General features: G+C 49.0%; 1 protein-coding gene across 4 annotated transcripts in view; it reads right to left on the bottom strand.

The window, feature by feature from the left end:
- Positions 1–5,745: 5,745 nt before the first annotated feature.
- Positions 5,746–12,310, bottom strand: part of CDC20 (cell division cycle 20) — a 59,581-nt gene continuing 53,016 nt past the window's right edge. For 2 of the 4 annotated variants that reach the window (XM_078879315.1, XM_078879322.1), the window contains exons 4-12: positions 12,125–12,221; positions 11,605–11,736; positions 10,395–10,504; positions 9,760–9,849; positions 8,810–8,904; positions 8,390–8,612; positions 7,573–7,698; positions 7,311–7,428; positions 5,746–6,617 (exon numbers count right to left, since the gene is read on the bottom strand). In XM_078879315.1, coding sequence (XP_078735441.1) covers positions 6,433–6,617; positions 7,311–7,428; positions 7,573–7,698; positions 8,390–8,612; positions 8,810–8,904; positions 9,760–9,849; positions 10,395–10,504; positions 11,605–11,736; positions 12,125–12,221 — 1,176 coding nt within the window. In that variant the 3' untranslated portion in view covers positions 5,746–6,432. The remainder of the gene's footprint in view (positions 6,618–7,310; positions 7,429–7,572; positions 7,699–8,389; positions 8,613–8,809; positions 8,905–9,759; positions 9,850–10,394; positions 10,505–11,604; positions 11,737–12,124; positions 12,222–12,310) is intronic. The other 2 variants (XM_078879306.1, XM_078879329.1) reach the window with 1 other exon arrangement.

The following is a 12,310-nucleotide window of genomic DNA, read 5'->3' as shown; positions in this document are numbered from 1 at the left end:
AATTGATGTGGTCGAGAAATTGGTCTAGAGCAGGCCGGCCATGTGGCCAGATGACAAAAGTGTCGTCTACGTACCTCTTCCATAAGGTCGGACGTAGAGTGGCAGTCTGGATGGCGTCCGTCTCAAATTTCTCCATGAAGATGTTGGCTACAACCGGAGATAGGGGGGAGCCCATTGGGGTGCCCTCAATTTGCTTGTAGAAAGTTTCATTCCAAGTGAAGTATGTATTGGTTAAGCAGTGTCTCACCAGGGGGGGTACCCCAGCATTCAGTCCTTGATGAACCAAGTCTTCAATGATTGCGATGGTGTCAGGTACAGGAACCTTGGTGAATAAGGAAACCACATCAATACATACTTCACTTGGAATGAAACTTTCTACAAGCAAATTGAGGGCACCCCAATGGGCTCCCCCCTATCTCCGGTTGTAGCCAACATCTTCATGGAGAAATTTGAGACGGACGCCACCCAGACTGCCACCCTACGTCCGACCTTATGGAAGAGATACGTAGACGACACTTTTGTCATCTGGCCACATGGCCGGCCTGCTCTAGACCAATTTCTCGACCACATCAATTCCATACACCCAGCCATCAGATTCACCATGGAAGTCGAAAATGATGGCAAGCTACCCTTTTTGGATGTCCTAATCAAAAGGAGACCTGATGGTTCAATGAGCCACTCTGTCTACAGGAAAACCACCCATACGGATGCTTATCTAAAACCGGATTCCCACCACCATCCATCCCAGAAGAATTCTCTCATCAAGACTCTATATCATAGAGCCCAATGCATCTCCGACCATGAACACATTTCCAGTGAACTCAAACACGTACGCCAAGCTCTTAAGGCTAATGGTTACTCCGACTACACAATCCGCAAAGCCATCACTCCAACCATCAAGAAGGATCCTGTTGAGGAGCCTTTCAAGACCATCACCTTACCCTACATTGCTGGGGTCACAAAAAAGATCTCCAAAATCCTGATTAAACACAAGATCCAGGTCCGATTCAATACAGTACATAAAATCCGTGATCTGGTACCGTCTGTAAAAGATGTGGTTCCAGACATACAGTACCCTGGTGTCTACAAACTAAGTTGCCTCTGTGGTAGCAGTTACATTGGGGAAACCAAACGACATGTCTCGGACCGCATCCGTGAACATAAAGCTGACCTGAAACACGGTAGGACAAACACCTCAGCCGTGGCAGATCACTGTTACAACTCAGTGGGCTCACATGACATTGACTTCTCCAAGACAGAGGTTCTCTGCAAGCCATCTGGCTATCATGAGAGATTCGTTCATGAGGCGATCCACATATACAAACACAGAGACAATTTTAACCCAGAAGATGGATTCTGGCTTAGCAATCATTGGAAGGACGTAATAAACCATTTCGATACACATTAGGGTGGGTAGAATAATACATAGTGTTATGTTGAAATGTATAAGGTATAGGGTGGTTTATAGTAATACAATATATAATTTAATGTTGGATTTATCTATGGCAGTATATAGTACGGTATATGCTCGTGTGATGTAAGAGAATAAAGTTTAGATGGAAGCATATTATATAATTTTTACGACGTAGAATTGTAATGTATTACTTGCTGTTAGTAACTCAGCTTATTGTAGAGTATAGTAAGTATACTGATGGTGCTATGCAGTTTATACTTTAGTTTTTTTTAAATGTAGTTTATACTTTAGTTTTCTACGTTGTTGTTTAGTAACTGCAGCTACATATCAATAACATTCCTTTTCTTTGTTAATGCTACTCCCTGCACCCCCCCTTGGTGCTGTTGATCCTGCATAATGCATGGGCATAATATGCCTTTGAAACCCCCCCCCGCCCACCTCCTACGCATTTACCATGAATATGCTAAATTCCTCTTCATATGCACATTCTTTTTTGTTAAGGCGCTCTTCCACCTCCAACCCAGTTTATATATAAGCTCCTAGCTTGGTAGTGTCTCATTCTTCACCTGAAGACGGCTGCTTGCGTTGTAGCCGAAACGTCGTGAGAATTATTTCATTTTATTATGTTTTATTTTTATTATTTTATTACTTCCCTTCTACGTGACTTTACCGAAAGAACTAAGAAGATGAATCCCTGCAGTCACGAAAGCTTTAAATCGAAAAATGTCACGTAGGTAATAAAATAATATATATATATCACGACGTTTCGATCGCAACGCAAGTGGTCGTCCTCAGGCGGAAAAAATATAATCCAGCATTGGAACTGCTGAGCCAGCGCTCATTTACTATAAATATTGAGATAAAAATAGGCGTTCATAAGAGAGTACTTGTTCAATCGTTTGCCAGTACCATTGTTGGCTGAAGGCCTCCCCACACTGCCGGTCACTGGAGTCAGAACCGGCCCTAGACCTTTGGGGGCCCTAAGCAAAATTTGGTTGGAGGCCCCTTTGATATTTGATTTTTTTCACCCACTGGCTAGCAGTGACTCTAGGGGGCCCTCTGCTGGCCACGGGGCCCTTTGCAATTGCAAGGGTCGCTTAGTGGCTGGGCCGGCTCTGACTGGAGTTGTTTGGCCCGCATGAGTGGTGATGCTGCAATGGGCCGATTGGGTCGCGTCTCCAACTCTCTCCGTCTCTGGCCGTGTGACCTCGCCGGCGTCGATCGTGAAGATTCTGGCACGGGCCACAGTTCTTCGTGCAGGAAAGTGTTACGGAGGCTCAGTCGCCCTCCCCTGGCAGGGCACTTGCTACCGATAAAACCCGGTGGTTCAAATCTGAAATGCCGATGCAGAATGAGTCACGAGGCTTCGCTCCGGATGACAATTGCACTTCCAAATTCGGAAATGTTGAACTTATTTCGCACCGGACTTTAGCCAACCATGCGAATTGGGGGTATGTGATGGCAGCCTCCGGTCGACAGCGTGTTGCAATCACACAGCCACATGCCGTTGCCGGGCTAACGCATACTCGTGTATCTCAACTTCATTCTAGATTTGAAGTTGTCGTGACTGCAAGGATTCATACTCTTAGGTTTTTTTCGGTAAAGTCACGTAGGTAAAAATAAATAATAAAATAGAAATAATAGAAATAAAATTATAAATCACGACGTTTCGGAGGCAACACAAGTCTCCGTCATCAGGTGGGACCGTCACAGCTAAATTTACTGTATCAAGTGAGGCAAAACTTCAAGAGGGGCTTATCTGAATGTGGTAGCCAATGAATGGAACGTGTTGGGGGGTGGGCGGGGCTAAAAGAGAACAATATGTGCACATCAGAGACATGACGTTTCGTTTCCCCAATGTAACAATCTCAACTTCATATTCTTTCAGTCCTTAAGGCATTCCAGTTCACCAGTGGAGGTGCAGCACGCATCATCGTTTGCTCTCCGGCTCTCTCTCGGCTTGCCTTTCTCTTCTCGCTCGTGTATTATCCTGCACCGTACTTCTCTCAGGCACATCGGCATCTTCCGCACCTCCGATTAGCACGGATGGCTCCGTACGGTGTGAAAGAAGTTCAACATCCGTAAATCCATGCCTCTTCGTCTTTCCTGCATCATCCTCACGTATATTTCACTCTGCTGCTTTCTTTTCTGTTTCCTTCATCTTTCTTGGTTACATGCTGTACCCCCCCCTCTCTCCATCATCTTTGTCCATAAAACCATCTATATTTATCCTCTCGTCCTTCTCTCTCACTCCTACATCATCCTCCTCTTGACAATTCATCTGCTTCTTGCAATAGACATGTCACACATCACTCATTCTACAAATTAGCTGTTTCCCGTTCAATCCTTGCCTCGAAAGACGTTTGCCCTACCCTTTGAAGGCATGTGCGTTACAAGCAAGAGACTAAAGTTTTGTAACGATTAGGAAGGCTTGTGGCCAGCGTACGTCGATTGAACTGCAGTTCAATAACGTTGAATAAATCTATATCCGTGCATGAATGCATGAATATAACGAACGTGTGCGGCTCGGTACGAATTAAGCGATATCAATGTAGTTCGAGTTATACTGGTAGGAACCTCCTGGTTACACCAGCCCACAGGGGACTATTGTGTCCGTCCGTCCGTCGTGAATCCAAAAATGGGAGGGGTGGGGCTGGGTGGAGAGGGGAGGGTGGGGAGGGGCTGGGTGGGGAGGGGCTGGTCACCCCGTGGTGCCCTTATAAAACTCAACGTTTAACCTACTCACGCCGGCTTGTGCCCGCCCTCAGTCGGCATGCGGAATACACCACGCCGCCGTTGACCCTGGCCATTGACCGAGCAACCCAACGTTCCTACCAGCTCCCTCCACAGGAATGTGTTCGTCATTGTGTGTAGCAGCAACCGTTATTGTCATCAGCAGTGACATCGGCACCATCAGTCACAGCGGAACCATCGACAGCAGAACCATTATATCCATAGGGTTTTTTTGGGGTTAGATCTCGTAAATGTCATTAAAACCCGCCACCACCAACTCGTAAGGGTTGTCACGTAAACAGAACTTATCAATTCGTTACTAGTTGGGTTTTAATGACATTTCAATATTTACGCGATCCAACCCAAAAAACACCTCTTATGGATATTGGTCGCGAAAGCCTGAACATGTCATCGTGAATAGCGGCAGCACTCATCGCCACCACCGCACGCCAATGGGTCCGCTGTGCACGATTATCAGTCTATCGTTAACTGAATACGGTATTTGGTGTGCTATGAAGAAGGCCCATTGCCAACAACATCGCCGATTGTAGATTTTCCCAAGGCGGTGTTATTGACTAACGCGAGTCGTTTTTGTATCGTTAGAGGTCGCTATGGTCGCAGTTTGTACGCACTTTGTACAAAAAACTGGTGCGCAGATTAAGCGGCGGGACGAATTCGTGGCACAGAACGAGGACGTGGATCACATTGCATCTCTTGCTCATCTACACCTCATTTGACATCTCTGCCTCCGTGTACATATCTTCTCTTTCACTCATCATCCATACCTTTTCATTCACCTCATTATTTCTACATCTCTATCACTCATCCACGTGGCTTTTCATTTTATTCCATTGCGTTTTTCTATTTTCTGTATCACGTCTCACATGACTAGATCTCTTATCGGTTCGCTCAAAACATATCTTGCTAGTTACTGCAGATCCTTGGCTGGGCATACATTTCACGACTTCACATTAAACACATTCCTGCGGAGGGAGCTGGTAGGAACGTTGGGTTGCTCGGTCAATGGCCAGGGTCAACGGCGGCGTGGTATATTCCGCAAATATGGCCGACTGTGAGGGCGGGCACAAGCCGGCGTGAGTAGGTTAAACGTTGAGATTTATAAGGGCACCACGGGGTGACCAGCCCCTTCCCACCCAGCCCCACCCTCCCCTCTCCACCTAGCCCCTCCCCTCTCCACCCAGCCCCACCCCTCCCATTTTTTGATGCACGACGGACGGACACAATAATCCCCTGTGGGCTGTTGGAACCAGGTGGTTCCTACCAGTATGGTGGCAAAACTACACAAGCATACGCACACTTCACTGTGCCAATGGATTTTCTGGGACCCACATCAGCAGTTCCTCTTAGCTCAACTCTGACGTCATACCAGGGATATGAAACCCAACACCCATCCAGAGGCAAGCATCTCTCAATGGATCCTTCACCTCACGTCTCCTTTACCCTCCACGTACCTCCCCCTTCACGTCGCCAGGTTTCCCTGCATGTTCATTCGCCCCGACATTTCTCTTCACATCCACGATTCTCTCAGTCTCCACCTCCCCATGCCACGACCATAACCGACTCGTCCTTCCAGCAGATCCACGTCATTTATTGTTATTTAAAATAAACACACCCAAATTCAAATACGCGAACACATTTTCCCCATATAACGTTCAACAGACTGCTGTAGCAAGTGTTGTTAGCGAGCACCTATTAAGATTAGCACAGAACACATGTACACACACACACGGGGGGGGAGGGACATGGGAATGCTTGGGGGGGGGGGGCAGGAAGATTTGGGGCGATTATATACAACACTTTAATGGGGTTGTTGTAGTTAATGGAGTTGTTGTAGTTAACGTTCAGGGGTAGAGGCAAGGCTGTGGTGATGCCCGGTGGTCAGGCTCGGGCAGTTTTGCGAATGACACTTGCCAGTCACAAAAGCACTTTTACATTTAATTATTTTTCGTTGACTTAACAAATCAAATAACACTGCACATACCTAATGATTGGTGAACACTAGACGTGAGCGAGCACACCCGATTGAAAAAAACGCTACACGGCGGCAATTTGTAATGGACATGTCAAAATCATCAAGCACGTTTAGTATGCAAGGACAATTTGTATCTGAACAGTGAATAGTGATCACTGCAGATCTACGCACTGTAGTGAGCAGGGGGGATTAGGAGCGGGGATAATTCTGGCAATATGACTTTAGCATCCCCCTCTATGCTCGAACAGGTGAGGGTCAATGTTGATAAGAGTTGTTGCCAGTGGGATGTTGGTTAGCGCAAGCAGTTCTGCGAGAGCCTCCCCGCGTTGCTGCCTCCCAGCTGCTGCTGTATCTTCTTCTTCCGCGACTGGTCCCCCTGGAAGCAGCGCCACAGGCGCAGGCTCTCATCGGCACCGACCGACATCACGGAGGATCCGTCGGGGCTCGCTACAACCTGCAGCACGCGCTCTGTGTGGCCTGCGGGGTACGGAGAGACATGGCGGGGGCGGGGGGAGAGACACATGGGGGAGGGAGACACAGGGACACGGGTTAGACGTGGATCATGGGGAAGGGATGGGGACGAGGGAGAGACATGCGCGAGGGAGAAAGACAATTTGGCGGTGTGGTTGTTTGTATCCTTTAATTAACCGGATGAGATAAACCCACGGAGTCGCGTGAAACATCACTGGCTTTCTTTCAAGGACGACCTGGGATATGAACTCATGTTCCGCCATGACCAGTGTCCCCGTGTCCCTATACTAGGTAGTTCTTGATACACAACCAGTGTGCATACCCCCCCCTATGCTCCTGTGCGTCCACCGTCCTTGTATGCCCCTATTTTGCCTCGTGTGTCACTTACTCTTTAGCTCGGCGCTGGACATCATGGATGGTTAAACTCTCAAGCAACGTGTACCCCCATTTGTCTCAGTTTTTCCAATGCTCATTATCTCAGGAATAGGCATGTATGTATGATCGACTTCTTTCATACCGTATGTAGCCAACCGTGCTAATCAGAGGTGCGGGGAAGGACAAACTAAACACAAAAAGCAGTTCTAAACAAAAAAGCAGTTATAAAGAAATCATGACCAGGCACATTTATATTGTCCCCCCCCCCCCACGTTGCCATCTCTAGATTTGTCCTTGTGCCTGTGTGCTCGTGTGCCCCCATACCTAAGAGCTCGGCAATGGGCACCATCGCTGGGTAGACCCATAGTGTGAGCTGGTTCTTGGCGTAGCCATGGGCGGAGAGCAGCTCCTTGTGTTCGCTCGACCACAAGACGGAGCACACCTGGAGCGGGGGAACGAGTCGTTAACACGCGTCCGCGTCTCTTCGTGCCCGAGACACACACAACGTCCACGGCACGGAAACACTGCTACTGTCTCGTGTCCCCCATTCTCGCAGAGCGTCTCCCTCGTGTCTGTGTGTCCATGCCTGAGACTTGGCGTCCACTGCGTTTAAGCAGACCCCCGTGTTGACATTCCACAGGCGAATGTGGTGGTCGTTTGTTCCACCCCCACTCGCCAGCAAACTCGCTTGCCATGGACACCACGCTAGTGCCTGTATACAAACAGACAGACACGAAGAGACAGACAAATATTCTTCATTTAGCCTCAGATTGTTGAGGCCAGTGCCAACATCGCACACCTATTAGGTCGAGCACGGCACATCACGCCGGCCGCCTTTGTCTCCCCATTGCTGATGTTCAGACACGGCACCAGGAAGGCTGAGTTGATCTCGACGAGTTCAGGACCAATTCAGACATCACCTGCAACCGATGTTAGCCGTGGCCGGGAATCGAACTCGTGATGCCGGGTTTGGAGCGCAGTGCGCTTTGCAATGCACGACCGCTCAAAAGAAGCACAGAGATAGTGTGTCAGTGTGCGTCAGTGTCCGTCACGCACTCGGCGTGCACACGTTGCACACTGTGGCTCATGCGGTGGAGTCGGGAGGGCAGGTGATCCATCTTCTAGTTCTAAGCTAACCCATAACACCTCGGACCTGTCCCAAGATCTCTTGCCAGCAAGCCTTCAACACTTCACATGACCTGCAAAATGCACAAAGGCCATCTGTGCTTTTTATACGTTTCTGCACTATTTTTCTGTTTTGATGGGTTTTTTTTTTCAGACGAACACTGCGGTGATGTTTCCACTACTTAGCGGCCGTTATAGCAATTGGCTCGGCACACGTCGGCGAGCGCGTGTGTCAACGTGTCTGTTGTGCCAGCGTGTCACTGCGTGCGTGTCCCTGCCTTGACGGCGGCCGTGTGCTGCTGGAGGGAGTGGAGGGGTGCCGAGGATGTGCTGCCGTTGGCCCACACGAGGAGGTTGTTGTCGTTGCTTCCGCTGGCCAGCAGGCGTCCGCCAGGGGACCACGCCAAGCCGCACACCTCCTGAGAGTGGCCACTCAGCGTGGCGACGTGATGCTGCACCATCCGCACGTCATGGTGGTGGATCTGACCCGAGCGGGACCCACTACAACAAACGCCGCCATGACCGCAGAGTTTACAAAAAACCACAACCGCCACGGCCACAACAAGGAACGGCAATGTAGTGTGACGCCACCCGCATCTCGAAGTTGAGAGCCACAACCACCACTACAACACCGGCGTTAACCACCACAACCAAAGTGTTCACCACAACAAGTGTGTGGTGTGCGCTCAAGCACTTGCCTTGACAGGAGGTGTCCGTTCCAGGACAGGGAGCTCACACGCCCCGTGTGGCCCTGCATATTCCTTAAACACTTGTTGCGCTCCACGTCCCAGATCTACATGTGCAAACACACACACGGAGATCCACATGAGGATAGGCACGCGCAGGCGCGCGCGCACGAGGACAAAAACAGGGACACAGACGCACACGCAAAAATATACAATGGGGAGACACAGGCACACATGCTAAACGATATAGACACATAATTGGTTCTTTACCCTTCTATCTGGCAACAAAACTGACACCTTTTTTACAAGGAGTCATGTTTGCATAGACCGCAATACCTGCAGTCATAATACAAACAAAAGAACATAACTCTGATAATGTGCACTGTCCTTAAAGTTGATTGATCCAAACCCGAGACAGCTTTCCTTAGAGCCTAGTCTCATATGGGTTGGACCAGATGACGCCAAAAGGCGCACAACTCAAAGACAATGCACCATCAGAGTATGAGAGCTCGGGGCAAGCATCTACACTATGGGAACCTCATTTGCCATATGAGACTAGGCTCTAAGGAAAGCTGTCTCGGGTGTGGATCAATCAACTTTAAGGACAGTGCACATTATCAGAGTTATGTTCTTTTGTTTGTATTATGACTGCAGGTATTGCGGTCTATGCAAACATGACTCCTTGTAAAAAAGGTGTCAGTTTTGTTGCCAGATAGAAGGGTAAAGAACCAATTATCACATTTTTACTGGCAAATGAGGTTCCCATAGTGAGAGTGATATAGACACATACAAGGACATACAAGTTATGGCACCAATAAAAAGCCCACCTGCTCACTTCCCATAATCCTCTGCTCCCCTACCAGGCAATTGCTCCACACTCCCCCCTTCCAGAATGCCCTGCTCCTTGAAATATGCTAGAATCCTCTGCTCCAGGCCCCTTTCCAGAATGCTGTGCTCATTACCTGCACGGTTTTGAAACTGGTTCCGATGGCGATGATGTTGCCTCCAGTTGGTACCCATGAGACGGACGAGGGGTAATCCTGCCCCTCCATCTGATACGCGGGCAGAGACACAGCGCACAAACACGGCACAGCCTTAACACCTTTCTCATGCTCAAGTTCCCGGTGTGCATGTGCTGCCTCACGGCACCCCGTCTGCTTTTCACAAGAACACAACACTGCCCCCGTATCCCCATGCATCTATGAATGAGCCTGTTTTCCATTCGTCTGTGCCTGTCTGCATTTCAGTGTCTCTGCATGTCTGTGTCGATCCATGCATGTGTTCCAGTATGAGGAGCGGTCGTGTAGTGATTAGCGGGCTGCGTTATAAACCCGGCGACCCAAGTCCGATTTCCGCTCACCGTTAACACAAGTGACAATTCTCTGAACCAATCATGCGCCTCCCCTAAGCAGACTCAACATCAAATGAGTACCTGGTGCTCATCACCCATAGGGAGACAAAGGCGGCCAAGTCTGTTGTTAGTCACCCACCCCCTTGTGTGCCATGCCAGTGCTCTCTAATAGCACTTGCCCCAATAGTATGTCAAGGCTATATGGAGGGGATCTTTGTATTTGTGTCCCAGTATCTCTCCGCATGCCTTCATGTGCTGGGTCACATTCCCCGTTTCTGCGTCCCACAGATACGTCCCAAATTGGCCCAGCGCCACACACACGACGTTGTCCACACTCCAGTCCAGCGGGTTTAGGTCTGCGCACATGGGGGTACGGGGTCACAGGTCAGGATAAGGGTTATAACTTTTAGTTCAGGACCAATTTTGTGTTGTGCATATATATGTATCTATATTACACATATACATGGGTAAATATGGATTTTATATGATGCCGGTTTTGCAATTCAGGAAAGGTATAGATCTAATAACTGGTTAATTACTCCCGAGTCCAGCGGTTCTCAACCCATGGGTCATGCCCCCAACCGGAGTGAGAACAAGGCCTTAGTTGTGGCGGGGAGGGCGGTGGTGTCGCAGGCTGCAGCGTGGATACTGTACAGGATAACTTTAGAATGCATGAGGAGAACGTCAGTGCCACATTGTGGCGAAAAAACACTAATATACAATGTGAATAAAAATGCCAAACTAACACTGCGTTGACTAGTTGCGTGGACGTAATCTCAGTATTGTGGCCTTAGTAATTGGTCAGGATGGGCACGTGGGGGACTAGCGGTCTTGATTGTGGGGCACTCGTATCTAAAAATATTAATTTGCTGCTAAAAATTCCCACGTGATAAGCCACTTTGTTGAGCTATCATTTGTGGCCAGGTTGCTGCTGAAAAATAAGTTAATAGCTCAGTGGGCTTTACCTGGTAAGTTTTACTTGTACATAAATTAAGTGATTTGTTTACCTTAACTATACATTGCACTCCTTTCGTGTTTGTCATATTGTTTGTTGTTGTAACATTCTGACCAGTCCCTACTGGACATTTGTAAAAAAACAGCTGTATAGCTCATTGGATTCCTCCAGGATGAATACATATTTAGATTCTGATGTGAGACGTAAATTATGGACCATATTCTTAGTCACGGATCAGCTCTGGCTTGAGGTGCTGATGTTTCTTTCAAACATCGAAATCCTGAGCATGCTGGGAGCATGCTCAGAGCTGGCTAAAGTGAAGCACGCTCCCTTGAGCAAAGGCTGAGCTGAGCATAGCTCTGGCCGAGGGGTTTATTCTGACTGGAAGTAACCATGGATCTATGGTAACGATGATGAGCTATTCACATGTGCCTGCGTAGATGTGTATACACGTGTGTGTGTGTGCACGTGTGTGTGTGCGTGAGTGTGCGCGTATCTCACAAAAGTCATTGCGGACGGCCGGCGCGTCGAGCACACGCTCGGGCTGCGTGGGTATGTGTCGCTTCTTCTTGAGCAGGGAGAGGGGTGTGTAGCCCTGCTGGGAGTACAGCACCTTCTGTGTGTTGCTGTAGCCTTAGGGGACAACCACAACAATATTAACCACCACAGCAAATGCCATGACCACATTCACCACGAATGCTACGAACACAGCCCTGGAGGAAGTACAGCAACTTGCCTGCGTCGATGTACCAGGGGGAACCACTCACAGCCACATCCATAGTTCCCTTCTCCCCCACGTGTCTCCGGTTATCTCTATCCCTCTGTACGCCAGTCTCCCCCATGTCCTTCCCTCCACTTTCCTGTCTCTGCCTTGCCCCAACACCTTTAACCGTCCCTAGGTCTTTTCTATCCCTCAAGTTCTCTCTCCCACTACGCCCCGTGTCCCCACCGACACATCAAATCCACTACTCAGCTGCAGATCCCCGTGTCTTCCACCATCTCTCCGTGTAGCCGGTCTTACCCTCAGGTACAGGTGGCGCGGGTCCCTGGTAGCGTAAGATTCGTGCTTTCTCCACATCCACGCCGCTCAGCAGATGCATCATCGCTGCCTGCTTCTCCTTCACACGGAAAAATAAACATGGAGCAGTGTTCCCTTGCCCCCACCTCCGTTGCTGTAACGATGTCCCCAGGGCGTGGAGGAATGAAG

Source organism: Lampetra fluviatilis, chromosome 3, assembly GCF_964198595.1.
Source record: "Lampetra fluviatilis chromosome 3, kcLamFluv1.1, whole genome shotgun sequence".
Taxonomy (NCBI): domain Eukaryota; kingdom Metazoa; phylum Chordata; class Hyperoartia; order Petromyzontiformes; family Petromyzontidae; genus Lampetra; species Lampetra fluviatilis.
The sequence above is the reverse complement of the archived record's forward strand: the minus strand, read 5'-3'. Positions and strand labels throughout refer to the sequence as shown.